This window comes from Pituophis catenifer, unplaced genomic scaffold (assembly GCF_029215685.1).
Source record: "Pituophis catenifer annectens isolate HBS135680 unplaced genomic scaffold, rPitCat1.0.hap2 SCAF_7, whole genome shotgun sequence".
Classification (NCBI taxonomy): Eukaryota; Metazoa; Chordata; class Lepidosauria; order Squamata; family Colubridae; genus Pituophis; species Pituophis catenifer.
In genome coordinates, this window is record NW_027256887.1 from 750,012 (window position 1) to 767,500 (window position 17,489).

The window sequence follows — 17,489 nt, forward strand, 5'->3', positions numbered from 1 at the left end:
AACCAAGACCCAGCCTTGGGTACTGTGTGACTTGGCTGCTTTGGGGTCTCTCCGTTGTTATTCCACTGGGCCTGCCAAAATCCTCATCTCACATCGAGCTTTTATGTTCTGTTTAAATCTGTCTGCTAAAATTAATAATGTGTTATTAACATGGAATATGTTAACGTAGAAGAGCTCTGCCACCTCCTTCTCCTAAAATGTCTTTTAGGCTTTCCAGTCTCGGAATTTCCTCAAGGAAAAGCAGCCCAAGTGCTAACCACTTCTCAACTTGGATAGTTTTCTCTGAAATTAACCCTGATTAGCTGTCATTAGAGTGAATGTGATCCGGATTGGCACACAGCTCCTCCACTGAACTATCCTGTTCACAAATTACAAAATCTACCTGGCTTTTCCAAGTTCTCAAATGACTCCGGCCACCCAGACTGAACACCGAATTTCTTTTTTTGGTCCCCCGAAGAAGGTTCCTTTTTCACTAGGCAGCCAATGAGTGTGAGTGTGTCCCCTGTGCTTGAGGAATGCCAGGGAAAACTTCCTAAAAGCCAGCAGAGTTTATGCTTCCACCCGGCCATTGGTCAGAGATACCACACCTTCGACTCCTGCCCAGAGCAGAGGGTGGCCGGATGTGTCAATGGCCTTCTCCGGCTTTAGCATTATATGACTCTCTCAGCCCCCCCCCCCCCCCTCAACCCCAGCTCCTGCCTCCCATTTCTTCCCTTCCCTGATTGTCTGACAACATCTACAAAATGTTCCCAGATTGGAAGAGATATTCATAACCGCTCACCTGTGATTTGCAATTGGCAGATAAACATTAAAGGGTATCTACTACTTCTTGAAAAAAAACATATTTTTGTGCCCATTGAGAATCTGGAAATGGATGAGAAATAAGTATCCAGTTCAAGGTTCTGATTAGCTTTTTGGGAAAATAAGTTTTTGTAAACATTATACAATTTGAATTACTAGATACAGTAACTTACAATTGATCTTCAGAATCCTCTACTTTCTCTGCCTGTTTCTAACATTTCTGTTTATCTATTAAGTTCTTATGTTTGGAGGCTTTTATTTGTCTAACAAAGAATTCAGAGTCAAATTTTCATGGCAATTTGGTGGGCGAGATTAGGCTAAAAATGGACTCTGTGTATTCACTTTGCAAGCTTATTAATTGAGCGCTTGTTTCAGCTTTCTTTCAAAACCAACCACAAAAAACATGTTGTTCAGTCTTTCATGCTATTATGTTTAATTGCTGAGAAAACTGCCATTAGATTGATTTAGTATGGAGCAAGTTTCTAGTTTCTTAACATGTCAGAAGAATCTTATTTTTTCATAGTCTAGATGAGTCTTCTCTGCTGAAATTCTGGACTGCCACCTACTGGCTCTTTTAAACCTGCAGGCATCTACTATAGTGAAGAGCAAAGCTGAATAACTAGAGCCAATTTAAATAGGCCTGACATTTTCCTTTGAGAAGAAATCTTGTAAGGATACTTTGCATTCCAGTGGAAGAGTGATATAAAAAATAAAACGTTGGTAAACTAGGGTCAACAAAGCTGCTTCATGTGAATCTTCCATTATATCGGAGGAGGGAAAAAAACTAGTCAGACCAGCTTGTCACTTTGCAAGTTAAAAAACTAGAAGAAGCCTAACTCTTTGTGCAGTATGGAAATGCAACCTTTTGCAGTCTGCTCAGGGGCCTTTCTGGAGCGGAGAAGTAAAAATAAATCAATAAGCAAACAAGAGTGACCATCTGCTTCCATGGGGTTACAAAAACCCCTCCGTGAATATATATATATATATAATATGTTCTCATCAGGACCAGAATTGGATTGTACCTTTAGGTATTGAATGCTGCAACTGCTCTGCTCTAGTTATCGCATCGCTTGTTATTATCATTGGGGTAGATTGTAGGACTGACACCGAAATGTAGTTTTATCATATTTTATCTATATCTTAAATTATTGTATTATATTCCATTTTCATCTTAGATTGTATTTTATTCCAATTTCATTTTAAATCGTATTTTATTCCAATTTCAGTAATAATTTGTTTCTGGAATTCTGCACTTTGATATGGTCCAAGGGCTAATCAATCAATCAATCAATCAATCAATCAATCAATCAATCAATCCAAAAGTGATATCTCATCTCCTTGTGTTTCAGGGTCCAGTCCATCCCAAGCAATCCTTTGGGGAAATTAGATATAAAGCTGCTTTTTAATGATTTGGACATCGCACGGGTCTCTTTGTCTGTGACTTACCTGTCCCTAGAAACAGGACGTCATACTGTCCGTCTTCGGCCGTGACTCGATCCACCACGATCTGGGTCAGCCAGTGGTCCACGTTGACCTGGGTGAAGACCGGAGCCCGGCCCACCGGCTGGACCGCTCTGTGCATCAGGGGGTGGCGCTTGATGAAGCTGATGACGTCATCGGGGAAATCCCGGGTGGTCTTGACCGTGGGGTCGTAGGTTCGGCTCGGACACTGGCAGAGATGGGAGAGAAGAGGCAGCCGCATTTAGCCTGGGGAGGTGTGTGGTCCCAGTTGGCCAGAAGGAGTGAAGGGAAGAGGTTCGGATATTGTCATCAATGCTGATTTGCTCCAGGATGACAAGTAGTCCTCGGACTTACAACAGTACATTTAGCAACCGTTCAACGTCACTAAAAAAAATGACCTATGACCCTTTCCCACACTCATTGCAGCATCCCCGTGATCACGAGTACAAAATCCGGACACTTAGCAACTGACTCGTATTTATGACGATCGCAGTGTCCCGTGATTTTGCGACCTTCTGACAGGCAAAATCAACAGAGAAGCCAGATTCACTTAATGACTACGTTACTAACTTTACAACCACAGTGAATCACTTAACGACTGTGGCAAGAAAGGTCGTAAAATGAAAAAAAGTAACTTAAATGTTTCACTGAATAACAGAAATTTGGGGCACAACTGTGGTCGTAAGTGGAGGATTACTTGTTCTATGACCACCCTGCAGTTGTGGGGAGCCCACTCCCCAGGTTCCCAGGGCCCTCCCTTCTTTCAGAGGTCCCAGTTCCAGGGGAGGAGAGGGCAGAGAGAGGAAAGCAGAGACAGGAGGAGGAGATCTAGAGAGCAGAACAGACTACCAGGGAGTGGATCACCGGAGCAGATCTGCAGTTCAAACACATTCATTGCTAATTGTATTCAGTCCTGCTCTCCAATAATTTCAGGTTTCATTTGTTTCACACAACCTACACCTTTCTTATCTATCTCTCTATCTCTCTATCTCTCTATCTCTCTATCTCTCTATCTCTCTATCTCTCTATCTTTCTATCTATCTATCTATCTATCTATCTATCTATCTATCTATCTATCTATCTACAAGTACAAGGAAAGAAGTAACAGTATAGACATAGACATGGACACATGAAAAGAATTGGCACAAATAAAAGGAAATAAATAAGCAAAACAGAGCCATAAACACATAGAATGATTTCATATAAACGGGGACAGTAGGACAGGGACGGTAGGCACGCTGATGCGCTTATGCACGCCCCCCCTCCTGTTAGGGACCTCTTAAGAAACGTGAAAGGTCCACGGTAGACAGTTTAAGGTGAGAGGTCTGGGGGTTAGAGAGACTAACAACAAGATCAGGTAGAGCGTTCCAGACATTTACTACTCTATTGTAGAAGTCCTATTTCCTACAATCAAGATTAGAGCAAATTACATTTGAGTTTGAATCTATTGATAGCCCTCGTGTTGTTACGGTTGGAATCAAAGGACTCATTTACAGGCAGGACCTTTTGGTAAATAATCTTATGAACTAAGCTTAGGTCGGAACGTAGACGGCGTAGTTCGAGGCTATCAAGGCCTAAAATTTCAAGCCTGGTGCTCTAGGGAACTTTATTTCGAGCGGGGGATTTGAGGACTCTTCTAGTAAAATATCTTCTGCAGTTTAACTGCCGTCATTTGGGAATCTGTCCCGGTGGTGAGAAACATTTCTCATTTAAATCTGAACAGTTAAATGGCTTTCGTTGCTATCATTACGCAAAATATTAAAACTGTCTCTCATATCTGAAAATGCCCAGGTCTTGACGGTGGTGAAAGATACGTCTCGGCTTCGTCTCTTGAAAAGATTCCGTATTTTACTATCTGATACTGTCAGGGAAAGCAAAGGAGGGCCAGAAACCAGCCGGAAAGGATTTGGAGGCTGTCGGGAGTGAAAAGCCTCGGATTAATATGGAAGTTCCTGTTCTCGTAGTCAGCACCAGAGGGATAAACAACAATGCTGATTCACCCAGGCTCCGTTTTCATGATGGCACAGCCTTAGCCAGGCACTCAAAGAGGTACTTTGGCACCGCCAACAGCAAACATTTAATTCCATGTAGTTGAAATCTAAGCTGATGGTCCAGTCGATCTGAATTTACTCAGAGCAAATGCCCAGATTTCTTCATTAACTATTTTTCATCAGTTAATCAAGATCGCCCTCTTCCGGCTGCTGTTGGAAAACCACTTGAATCCTGATGAACTGTATTCAAAAAGATTTATACGCCTAATAAGAATATTCATGTCTCAAAGCCTTACAAATGCTTTTGTTACAGCCTCCACTGCGGCTACTGGCTGGGAAAATAATACGGTATCAGAACATCTATAGACAGGTTGTCTTGAATTCTGATATTTATATTTCTGACATAACATTGGTCTGTAACAGAAGCCTTGCAGAGACCATAGGACCAAACTTATAACAACAATAATAACTAAATAAATTATCCATGCTCCAGAAACAAGCAATGACACTCCTTAAAAATGAATTAAGGAAAGATTGGTCTCCCTGGCCCTTATTCCTATTCTGGATCAAGGTTACCATACACCAGGAACTATTGATTGTCAATGGAAGGCGATTCAAGAATATTAAAAGGCAATTTATGACACAGCATTAATAGCAATGCCAATAGCACTTGGACTTATATACCACTTCATTGTGCTTTACAGCCCTCTCTAAGCGATTGACAGCATATTGCCCGCAACAATCTGGGTCCTCATTTTCCCGATCTTGGAAGGATGGAAGGTTGAATCAACCTTGAACCAATCAGGATCGAACTCCTGGCTGTGGGCAGAGTCAACCTGCAATGCTGCAGTCTAACCACTGGGCCACCATGGCTTTTAATTAATCCAGTAGCTTTGTTGTGTGGTTGTGTGTGCCAGGTAGGAGGGATGAAAATTTTCAGTTAACATTGCTCTGGTTTTCAGAATCCTTTTACAACACTCCAACCAGAAACTCAACACCAGTGAGATGAGGAGGACCATGACTTTTAAGGCAGTGTTTCTCAATCTTGGCAGGTTTAAGATGGGTGGACTTCAATTCCCAGAATTCCCCAGCCAAGTCCACCCATCTTTCAAGCAGACTGGAGCATCAGATGGTAGACTTGCTTATCTGTGACCCCAAAGGATATTAACCAGGGGTGAAATCCAGCAGGTTCTGACAGGTTCTGGAGAACCAGTAGCGGAAATTTTGAGTAGTTTGAAGAACCGGCAAATACCACCTCTGCCTGGCCCCAGAGTGGGGTGGGAATGGAGATTTTGCAATATCCTTCCCCCAGGAGTGGGGAGGGAATGGGGATTTTGCAGTATACTTTCCCTGCCACGCCCACAGAACCGATAGTAAAAACATTTAAATTTCACCACTGATCTTAACACTCCATTATCTTCTCCTATTAAATGGAAAATGCCCCATGTTTTCTCCCAAGGCTCCCACAATTACATAAGAGAAGCCTCTTACATGAAGCAGATGGACAATTGATAAAAAGTTGAAGTTGGAGTTGATGGATTCGCAATTTTGACACAGATCTTTCAAGCAAGTCCAAGCTGCCATCATCAGAGCCAAACACATCATGTGGCAGGTCCATTATGCTGAAATGCAGATAGAATTGGTGGTTTCGGGACGTGCTTGAGAACTTCAGATTTGGCATCACTTAGAGAACATGATGCACGCTGAAACTATCCAAAAAACCTGGACTGAATCTTCTGAGTTGTTTGTGTCCGTTTTTTTTAAACACCCCCCAATTGTTGCCTAATGGTACTTAGGTAATTTTATGGCCGAGTGCCACTTGCTTAAGTCCAGGCAACTGATTTGAACTTTGGGAAGTCAGGAACATTTGTTTCTGATAGGGACTGGAAAATCAGATTAAGTTCTAACAGCTGCAACAACCGTCTTAACACAATGTTTCTCAACCTCATTGGTCTGGACTTGAACTGGCTGGAGAATTCTGGGAGTTGAAGTCCAGATGTCTTAAAGTTGCTGAGGTTGAGAGAACAACCTCATATACTATATATACCCAACTTTAAAACCCAAGGACAAAACAAGCAGTCCACCCGTTCTTGTTCGTTTTCTTTGTTTGTTGAGAGAGACAGACACATTTCTGTGCAAAGAGGCCATTGCTTTCTCCAGATCCAGAGTTCATAGGTTAACTACTGAAAGTAGATCTAACTATCATCACACTAAGTGAATCTGGCCCTGTTCATACCCTGGTTAGATTAATCTAAATGATCTCTCCCCATGACCGTTCAGGTAGAGTATTTCGTGTCTTCTGAACACCGTTTGTAAGGGGAATCACATCTCCTTCACACTTCTCTAACATGATCTGTAGGTCAGTCATCTCAACATTTGGCTCCAGGTTGGCAACACAGAAAGCCAGAGAAATTTCAGGTATTCTACCCATTTTGATTATGCTACAGCTCCCATTTAGATCCTGTCCTAGAAATATCCAGCAAATCCAGTGCTATTATTTTAAAATTGAAACTTCTGCAAACAAGCCTTTACATCTCCCTTCCATACTCAGAGACAGGAAAGCATGCTCTACTTGGGATAACAAATACCCAGAAATCATAAAGTCCAGAAGACAGTAAGGAGAAATATGTGCACTTATAAACATTTAACTGCACTCGAAACAAGCACCACTGCCTGAGCGCTGCTCCTTGTCATTATGTATGAATGTAAGTAGTAACCTTGTGGTAAGATGGGCGTCAATTGAATTTTATAAATAAATGAAAAGAAATGTATTGCCAAAAGCAATTTGGTTTCTTTAACAAGACAGAACAAAAGTTAAGAATTTGGTAGAACAGAATGTTTAACCTCGCAGTGGACACGGCTGAGCTTATGGCAGAATAGCTGTGAAATAAAATAAACATTTCAACAACCTTAATTAAGGTAAGCACTTGGGGGTTTGGAAGGGAAGCCGCATTTTGGAAGGCTCTGGACCTGGTTCACACCCAAGGAGGCGTGTATGTACTAGTACAGGGGTCTCCAACTGGCTAGGGAATTCTGGGAGTTGAAGCCCTCCAGGCTTCAAGTTGCCAAGGTTGGAGACCCCTGTACTAGAGTCAAGAAAAGGTTTCTGAGAGGCTCCCTGTTTCTCCTGTCCTGTTCGGAGGAGGAACTAAAGCTTTAAAAGCAGGAGAAAAAAACCTGCATTCTTGCTTTTCATAATGATCAGCGGTAGTTGGAAAATTCCCTTCCCAATTCTACAAGGGTAGTGTGGAGAATAACCTTCTGAATTCTTACATGTGGGCCTATCTTCCAACGAAGGATCAAAAGACCATCGGCACCATCTCTGCATGGACTGCCCAGCCTCCACCGTCTTTAGACCAGAGTGAGGATTTAATTGCGGGTGTAAATCATACTTTTGCCAAACGTTTCAACGGCTCATTCAAAACCGTCAATGGGATATGGATGTTCTTCATCTCTGCCTAAGGAATCTCTCCGCTTTCTGTTCACCAAGCAGCAGCTGTTCAATATTTCCCCTCCATCCACAGGGAACAGGTAGTTCTGCCAGCTCAAACACCTCTCTGAATCACCGTCTGGGATATCCAGGGATTGTGGGAGGTTAAGCAGTGTCATGCATGCCAGTGAAAACAGCCCATCCTGATGTACTCTGAGCCCTGTTAAAACCCAGAAGGATCGTGAATTTGCCAAATCTCTGATGGGTTTTTATGCGCATCACCCACTGACTGCCAACAATTCAGAGAAGAAAGGGAAGAGGTTACCGCCATTGGGATTATCTCTGTGTCTTGTCAACACCAATAGTCCTAAGAGGCCTAACAGAACCGGAAGCAAAGTCCCAATGGTTAAAGAGAGCTACGTCGACTCTGGAATTTCATTCACACCACAGTACGCAGAGTCCCCGAATCTCAAATCCTGCACCAGAGGGGGGAGGTCTGGAATACATCTGGAGCCCGAAGCAAGTCAGCAGGCCCATCCTGAGCTGGCAGAAGATGAAACTTTTACGCCAATGAACTCAGTTTCCGTCAGGGTAATGAGGGACCCAGGGACAGGTTTCACAGCCTTTGGGCTGCCTTAGACAGTGTCAGAAGAAGAGGGGAAGGCTAATTTAATATCAGCTATGGATGGCTTAAGCCTGCTTCGTTTATCAGCATCAGGGGGACAGGATGATGGCAGTGCCAGAAGAACCGAGGCAGAAGAAGATGTCCCAGGCCATGTGCATCGGATAGGTTGGCCATCTCGAGTTCTTTGTAAAAAATGATAAAGGCAAGATAGAAATAAACATATAAATAAAGTGCAAAACAGATCAATACGGTTTGTTGAAAAAAAAATTGTGTTTGATAAAAACTCCTTTAGGATTCCATGCATGTCAATCATCACTCAAAATCAAGAAGGGAGGGGCTTCCTCAGAGATGGCAGCCTGATTCCTTTTTGGCACACAGGCAAAGCTTTCATCACGCAGTTGTGATACACAACCCCTGTGCACAAGCCCCTGGGTAGAAGCTTCACAAGCAGGAAGAGACTTGTATCTGAAGAAAGCACCCGGCTCCAACACTGTCAGGCAAAACACACAACAAAGGATCTAGCGAAGCACCCACAACAGGAAGAGGGATACTCTGTCTCAAAAGCCTCCCAGACATTTTCCTCAGTCTTTCAGAGAAATAGTTGCTCAATCGTATGGCGTCTTGGCTGTAATTTGAGTTCCAAGTTGGAGCCCAAAATAAAAGAAGCTTCCAAATTCTAGCCTGGGAGTACACCTATTGTTTGGGATTATTGGAAGGATTTAGTTAAGGGTTTTTATTATGCATGGCACATTCATATAAACAATGAAAAAGTAATTTTAATACCTCAAACAGTAAATGCCTTTACCAAAAATCTCATGCAGAAAATCTCAAGGTACAGAATGACCCCAAAATGTTGTCCAATTTTGCCATGAAATAAAATACGTTACATGGATTCCTTAAAAAAAAAAAAACACCCTTCAATATTTAAAAGCTTTTTTTCCCTCCAAAGAAACCCAGGCAGAGCTTGTTTGAATTTTTACAGACTTCATGCCTACAAATTACATTTAATTCCTTCAATTTGCTAATGGACATTTGTTGATTTCCTTTTGGCACTCAACTGAGAAATATGAAACAGTGGATTTTTCTTAAGCAAGATGCCAGTTTAGTCTGCAAAGCAATCTGAATTAATTCAGATTTTTCTCTGAGGTGGGTTCTGAATCGTATCTTATCTGCTGTGCATACTTTTGCTTCTGAGTAATGCTTTATGCCTCCAGTGGCCAGTCAGACATCCACAAGGAGGCGTGGAAAAGGTCCCTTTTCCTTACTATTTGTTTCTCAGAGGAATTTCGGTTCTAATGTAGGAATTTCTATTTATACATTATTAATAGCCACTGCAGACACTCCCTATTATCACATTTTGACACAGTAAATTCCATAACTACATTATGAATTGTGTTGTACGTCTCTATGGGCCTTGACTTTCACGCAAGGGGACTTGTGTCCAGTTTGACAGAGATCTCTTCTGGACATCAGCAGTGAACTATATCAGAAGCAATTCAACAAGAGCCTGGTGGCGCGGCAGACTAAAGCACTGTTATTAACAGTTATTAACATCAGCTGCCTGCAATTACTGCAAGTTCAAATCTCACCAGGCTCAAGGTTGACTCAGCCTTCCATCCTTTCTAAGGTAGGTAAAATGAGGAGCCAGACTGTAGGGCCAATAAGCTGTATAAAAATATACAAAAAGTATGAAGGCTATTGCTTAACGCACTGTAAGCCGCCCCGAGTCTCCGGAGAAAGGCAGCATATAAATCAAATTAAAAAAAAAGTGAATCACTTGTTTCTTTATGAAGCAGCCTTGCAATTTCAGTCTATTGCAGTTGTTAGAAATTCTGTTTATATAAAGCACCACACAGAGCAAACAACGAGTACAGTCACCATGTGCTTTACTGCGCAGCTATTTTGCTGTAACAGAAAACAAGAAACTCTACACAGAACAAAAGAGCACAGAGGTATATACCATAGATCCAAACTTGTAAATACTGCCATCTACTGGCTGAATACTACTGTAGTTGTTGCATAGAAATACATTCCAACAATTAATTCCAATAGCAGTCAAAGAGTTCTGGGCATCTCCGCAGACTGAAACAGCTGGTAGCTATGTCTGATGCATTGGACACATTGAAATATACTAACCTGATTTTTTCCTTTACCCAAGACATTGCCAGGAATTAAATCATCATAATAATGATAATTTATTAAATTTTTATGCCATTCAGCTCCAAGTGACTCCAGATGGTTAAAACATTTTTAAAAACCAGAACAATACAGAACACACTAAAACGAGACAAGGGAGTCTGATGTCAGAGGAGCAAAGGAAGGAAGAAAAGGGCACCAAGGACCAAAGAGCAGGTACTGAAGGCCCTTGGAAATCCCTCTGGATTTGGATTTCGGAGGAACCCTCATTCCAGAGGGCATAAAATAGCAGGCAGACCCTGAGAATTCTTTATTTATTCTGTTGACTTTGGGTAAACGATGTTTGCCCAAAAGAACCAAAATCTCCTATGGAAAAAGGTGTTGGGATTTTCTCTGAAATGCTAGTTTTTAAAATGCAAGCAGACAACAAATATTACATACTGCAGTTGGCTGGGGAAGTCTGGGAGTTGAAGTTCAGACATCCAGAAATCTTAAAGTAGCCAAGTTGGAAAAACACCGTTTTAAGGTAATGTAAGAAAGTTGAACTTCCACTAATTCACCTGATGTTTAGTTATGAAAGGACACGCATGCAAGGAAAATGGTCAGCAGGCAAGCAAGTCAAGGTAAAATCTATGTTTTTCTTTTTCCCCCAAGAAAAATATTTTTGCAAAGGAAGGCTGGGCGCTCCAGCTAATGCTTGATTCTGCATCAAATCAAACTGTTAGTTCAGGTGGCATCTGGAATCAGCTCCTACCCTGCTTAGCGTTGGCTCTGCTCTCTTAGCCTAGGGTTTCTCCTTCAACATTTAGTATCATATTTCTCTCCAAAACATCATTTAAGCTGTTAAAGTGAGGGAGAATTTGGAAAGAGGGTTTGGATTATTTTTTTTCCTTTGGATAAATGCAAAAATCCCCCCCACACACACACACACTTCCCACCCCCAAAAAGAAGAAAACAACTTTGAGTTGGCTTTGTCTGCCTAAAGAACTAGCAAAACTATGAAATACAACGAGATTTACAAGATTCAGGGAGGGGACCTATTATTTAATCAGCAATGATTCATTTGGGAGGGGAAAAAAACCCCAGAACATATTAAGGGTGGATGAAGAGAAGAAAATTTGCAGAACAAAAACAAGTGAACTTTCTCTTTTTAAAAAGCAAAAATAAAATAAAATAAATAAATCCCAACAGCCTCTAACTTGGAGATGCAGACAATCCACAACTTATTCAGCAATACTGAATGTGTGTCTCACTCTGAACGTGTATTTATGTTTTAACATTCTAAAATAAGTGTGGGGTGAAACACAAGGGGAAAAATGGCCGGTGCTTTTTATTTTGGTTTTTAATTTCCTCTTTTGGCTTAAAAGGAACCAAGAGAATTATTTGGTAGAGGCAAAGAACCAGGCTAAAATATTATCCTAGGACTGCCATCCTCCCCCCCACCATAGTCCTGAAGTGGGTACATCAGATGCCCAGATGTTGCTCACATCTGGATGAGAATCAGATTCAAGCCAGTCTCTTTGCATGGCGGTTTTTCTGCCCCGTTTGTATCCCAGAAGAGAAACATGGATAAAATCAGGAAAACCCAAAGAACTGAAGATGCAACATATTGAAACTTCCCTGAGTAAATCCAAGGGTTAGGAAAAGCTTACACAAAAGTATAACAGACATTCACGTGATTGTGCTTGTTTTTCTACTTCACCAAACTGGGAAATAAAACGACACAGATTTGCTCCTGATCTCCTGATACATCAAGTGAGAAATGTCACTTTTAATGGTTCTTTTGGAGCTGGTATCCATTCCCCTGCCTCCTCCTACACTCTGGTTTTTGAGCCAGGGTCCCCGCTGGAGTTAACAGCAGAGGGCAGTCAAGGAGCTTTCGGGAAACTGACGAAAGGAGCATCTTTTCCCATCCATTCAGGCCACACTCAGAAACAGGAGCCCCAGGAGAAAAATTTTGCTCAAAGTCTGACTGGCTCCCATAGGCTGAGTGACTCTTAGACGGAAAACACGCCAAACCCAAGATAACATCTCCTATGCTTAAAAGACGCTAAAACTGGTCCTAAATAAGTGAAGTGCTTCGTTTGCAATTAGTCTTGAACGAGTATGGTTCACAGCGCATTTCTTCGATGCACTCAGAGTATAATCAGAATTTTAAATGACCATCTATTACTTCCCTAGATTCACGTATTTCACTAATTTCCCTGCTTTTTCTACAAACATGAATTACAAATCAGCAAACAACGGACCTCAACAAACTAAATTAGAACAGAAAAAAAATGAAAAGGTGAAAAAAAGAAAGAAGCGTGGCATTTGATTTCTACATACCAGGTGATTTCCCATGTTTCCTATTTAAATCATTTTAATATTTAAATCATTTTAATAGGAAACATGGAAAATTGTCTGATATATAGAAATCAAATGCTACCCTTCTTTCTTTTTCACTTTTTCATTTTTTTTCTATTCTAATTTAGTTCGTTGCAGTTTTTAGTATTGTTCTTAAAACTTTTAATTAAACATATTTTGAAACAAATAAATAGAACATTTTCCTGAAAGAGAATCTTCATATATCTAGGATAGGATAGAATAGAATAGAATAGAATAGAATAGAATAGAATAGAATAGAATAGAATAGAATAGAATTTTTTTTATTGGCCAAGTGTGATTGGACACACAAGGAATTTGTCTTGGTGCATAAACTCTCGCTGTACATAAAATGGTTAAGGGATTAAGGGATAAGGGATAAGAAAGGATAGGACCACCTCAAGTGACTACTACCTCAAAAGTGCTCTTTATCAGATGGGTACTTAAAGGTTTTTGCATGGTCCTGTATTGCCATAACTCATGCTCATTACTATATCTTTTAAAAACGCCAGCCATTATTTACTCTGCTTCTACGAAACGCATACCACCAAGAGGTCACATTTAGTGACTTTATTTAAAAAAAATATTGTGAAGATGAGGTAAGAACACAAGGAAATTGCAAGAGGTGAGAAATGCGTGCTTGTGTTTTAACATTTGACAAAGTAAAATATTCCATGGATGAGATGCTGGCGGCCCTGGAGATGAGCTCCATTTACTTCCCCCAGGAAATCAGAGAAAAAGCAGAAGAGCAGAGAGACACAGTCAGGAAACAGGCAGTCTGATCAAGGCAATCTCAAAGAACAGAAGAAATTAAAAAAAACAAACAAACAAACAAAAAAGAACAGAACCAAGTTGTCAAGTTGAGGAAGGAACAAAAGCAGAATCTTAAAATATTCTGGAAGGAAATTAGCATCCATTCAAGCGAACCCAATATCGGAAGAGTTTTCAGCAAGGGGTCAATATGGGGGGGGGAGATACTTACTGTGCCAGGCCTAGGATAGGGAATTCGCCCATCGTACTGAACCCAGCGGTGGTCCACGCTTTCTTTGTGGGCATAATAGCCGCTGAAGACTGCTCGGATGTCGGCCATGCTGTAGACACAAACAGCTGAGCCCTTGAACACAGAACTGGGAAGGACACAGGGGTGTCATTAATCAAGTTCAACAGAGGCCTGAAAGCCCTCCTCACTTTAAACACAGCTGACATACGATGCGCGTCATTTTTATCTTTAATTGGCTAAAAAGTCGCTGCAAACCCACTCCGTTCTAAACTGATGAAGTTACCTAGTTGGGTAATGAAACGTCTTCAGGTAAACAACCAAGCCTCACAGAGCACCAAGGATCCCCCCTGTCAACCCTGAGCTACAAATATTCTCCTTTAAACCACCAATTTCCTGTCCTTCCCCTCCTTCTAGAGCTCTTGCGAAAGGTAAAAAGAATATTTATTGTGATTCAATCAACAGCCTAATATTTAGCATAATCCATCAAGGGAACTTTAAAGTTTCTTATGGAGAGTACCTGGTGGTTGTGAAAACGCCGTAGACCACGGGGTTCGTTTCGTCTCTCGTGGAAAGCAAGAATATGTCTTCTGCAACGGATAACCTTATTTTAGAGCTCAGATTGTACGCGCTTTATTATATATCATGCCGTGTGATGTTAGTATGTCAGAAAAAAAGCAGGCAGGCACAAGACACACATATACAACTTCCATATTTTAGTTTACACGATATTGTTTATTCACCGAGTGAAACTACATCTCTCTTTAAAATTACTAGATCACTTCAGTGGTAACTACCCCAGAAATTGATAATTATCAATGCTTTGCACATGGTAAAAAAATGTTTGTCTGCCCAAACGCTAAAAGTGCTAATTTTTTTTAATGTTTAAAGATACAATAGACAAAAGTATGAAATTTCAAAGAGGTAAGATAATTTAAACTTCCAGCATTTTAACTGTTGTGCTCTGAAATGATATTTTGTCATTTACTTTAATCTGTCTGAAACTGCCTAGCTGTTTCTAACCCTTAACATAGTAAAAAAAATGAAGAGTTATATATCATTTTTCTTCATATTCTTTTTTTCCTCTGAAAGTCTTATCTGATTTTCTACTCTTAAGTCAAATAAAACACAACACGTGTTCATAAGAAGCAATCTAAAGTATACTTTCCATTATTATTTTGCAGTACAAAGTCAAGCCTATGTTTCATTTGTCGAGATCAAGAATGTGGAAAGGAATTCAAGAATTCTTGATCGGTATTCTGTTTTAAAAATCTGTACTCTTCATCAGCAACTTTATTTTGGAAGCTACCACGGTAATAAAAATTACAACAATTCTTGGTACTTTTCCTATTAATAAAGAAATGTTCATTGTACATTCATTTTTCGGTCCAGATAAGCAGTCCGATACTCAACTAGAAAAAGCTTTCAGGTAAATTCTATTCAAGGAGATTATTCTATGAACTCTATGTTTCATTCTCCCACCCCCCAAAGCATGTAAATATATACATTCTCTTCCAAGGCATCGTGTTTTCCTAAATTCACACTGCTGGCATCACTGAACTCTACAACTCCATGACTGAGGAAAAGAATCAGCTACTACCAAAATTCACTTACGGAGTTCATCAAAATGTGTATCGGCTCCTTCTGGACCTGGGATGGAGCAAACCAGCCTGGCTTTCAGGAATGTTGTCCACTTGTTGATCAGGCTACGTTGACCTCCAATGTCATTCTAAGCAATGAGAATAGCAATTTTAACCGTTGTTGTTTTTTTAAGTTGATGGTTAATAGGAAGACTTAAGTCATGTAAAGAGAGGAGCAAATCTGGAAATGGTTATCCAGCCCATCTAAAATTTACAGTGGAGGAGAGTCCCCAGCCTCCACAGCAGTTCTCATCCTCAGTAATTTTTAGATCTGTGGATTTCAACTCCCAGAATTCCCTACGCAGGTATGCTGGGTGGGGAATTCTGGGAGTTGAAGTCCATACATCTTACAGTTGCTAAAGTTGAGAAACATTGCAGTCAGTTCTACGGTTGACCAGCTTTTCCTGATGTCCAACCAAAATCTTCCTTGGAATTTAAAGTCATCATTTCTTGCCTTATCTCCTCAACTATTCTGCCCCATCTTCTACATGTGGTGGTGTCACACAAGTTTAGCAATTTTCCAATTCCAGAAAACAAAAATCAACAAGAGATAATGACTTTATTTCTTGGCATGTTGTCCTCAAAATTCAGCAATATGATTTTTAGGGGGAATTACCCAAAAAGGATTTGGAGTTGTTATTGAAAGGCCAGTGTCCATGAGGGCTTACAAATAAACACGCCCAGTTCAGGAACTATGGATTTTTAGATGTTACTGGACTACTCAGGAACATCTGGTTACGTTGACATGAAGGTGAAACTTGGGAGCATCTGGAAAGCTCTCCACTGGTGATGCTATAATCCATATAAATCTGGGCACAGTTATTCTTGGCAACTCAACAGCTCTTATCTCTTCACCTAGTCTTAAGAACAGAACATTAGTAATGAAGAGTCAACTGGGCTATTACATTCCCATGTTCATTTTTTCAACAACTTCCTCCCCTTTTTAAAACTGCATTCATGCTGCGGGCGGTTGATGAAAATCCAAAAGTCCTGACTGAGCCCACTAGGAATGCATGGATATCAATTGGCTGATGAAGCGATAAACTTCCTTTGTGCACCTTTCATAAAATGTAAGAAGTCATTCCTTTAGCTGAGACAGGGGAGCCCAGGATTTCAATTTACTCCCCTTCTGTAACTGGATCAATTATGACCACAATGGATTTGTTAGCCTTTTAGGCCTCAAAGTCTTGCCATCTGCTTTGCTGCATTTCTGGAACCTTCTTTTCACTACAAATAACCATTTTATTAGCACCCACTGCTTATTAAACTCTTACCCTGTAACAGAATACTTTGCCTTGAAGTGCCTTGCCTGGCAGTACAAGGAAATAGCTATAAAATCTCTGTTTATCTTTGCACTTGGATCTTAGAAACCTACATAAAGATTGTCAAATGGGAGGTAGATCATTTACCTTGAGAGATTGTTTACAGTCAATGGATAATCATATAGAAAACTGGAGCCTTCTCTCAAACCAAGAAGAGACTAAGAGGCAACCTAGGATAATTATACCTCTGAGTCAGCTCTCCTAGTGATACATAACAAAGGCTCCTGCGGAACCTTTTAAGATTAAACAAAATTTGATGAACCAAACTCCAGGATTTTGCTGCAACAAGTAAAATGGTTATCATTCTAGATCTGTTCGGTCTTCTGTTTCAATAGAAGACCTCTCAAAAGTATTGTTCTAGAAAGACATGTAATTACATTGTGGACCACCAAGTATCAACTACATAATCTCTTTGCTTGTGTTATAAATTAGCAGAAAACAGCTGCAGGAAATCTTGCTAACTTCCTACAGAAAATATGTTTCAAGGCTCTTTTTTTATAGATTTATTTAATGTTTCGTATGCTTTATATTCACCAAAAACCTCAGTGACATCTAGAAACAGATTCCTGTAAAAAGCACAGCTCAAGTCTGGAATCCAACATTTCTTATGCTTTATTGACAGCACTGTATTGCATGCTTTTCTTTTTTAACAAGCAATTATTTTCCCCTTTGGGAAAGTCTGAATAACAAATATACTTGTGCACAAAGAAAGAAAGGAGACA

General features: G+C 40.5%; 1 protein-coding gene across 1 annotated transcript in view; it reads right to left on the reverse strand.

The window, feature by feature from the left end:
- SEMA3D (semaphorin 3D) overlaps positions 1-17,489 on the reverse strand; it is a 114,106-nt gene that overhangs the window by 18,673 nt on the left and 77,944 nt on the right. The window contains exons 10-13 of the mRNA XM_070947741.1: positions 15,420-15,534; positions 14,326-14,395; positions 13,791-13,935; positions 2,248-2,470 (exon numbers count right to left, since the gene is read on the reverse strand). Coding sequence (XP_070803842.1) covers positions 2,248-2,470; positions 13,791-13,935; positions 14,326-14,395; positions 15,420-15,534 — 553 coding nt within the window. The remainder of the gene's footprint in view (positions 1-2,247; positions 2,471-13,790; positions 13,936-14,325; positions 14,396-15,419; positions 15,535-17,489) is intronic.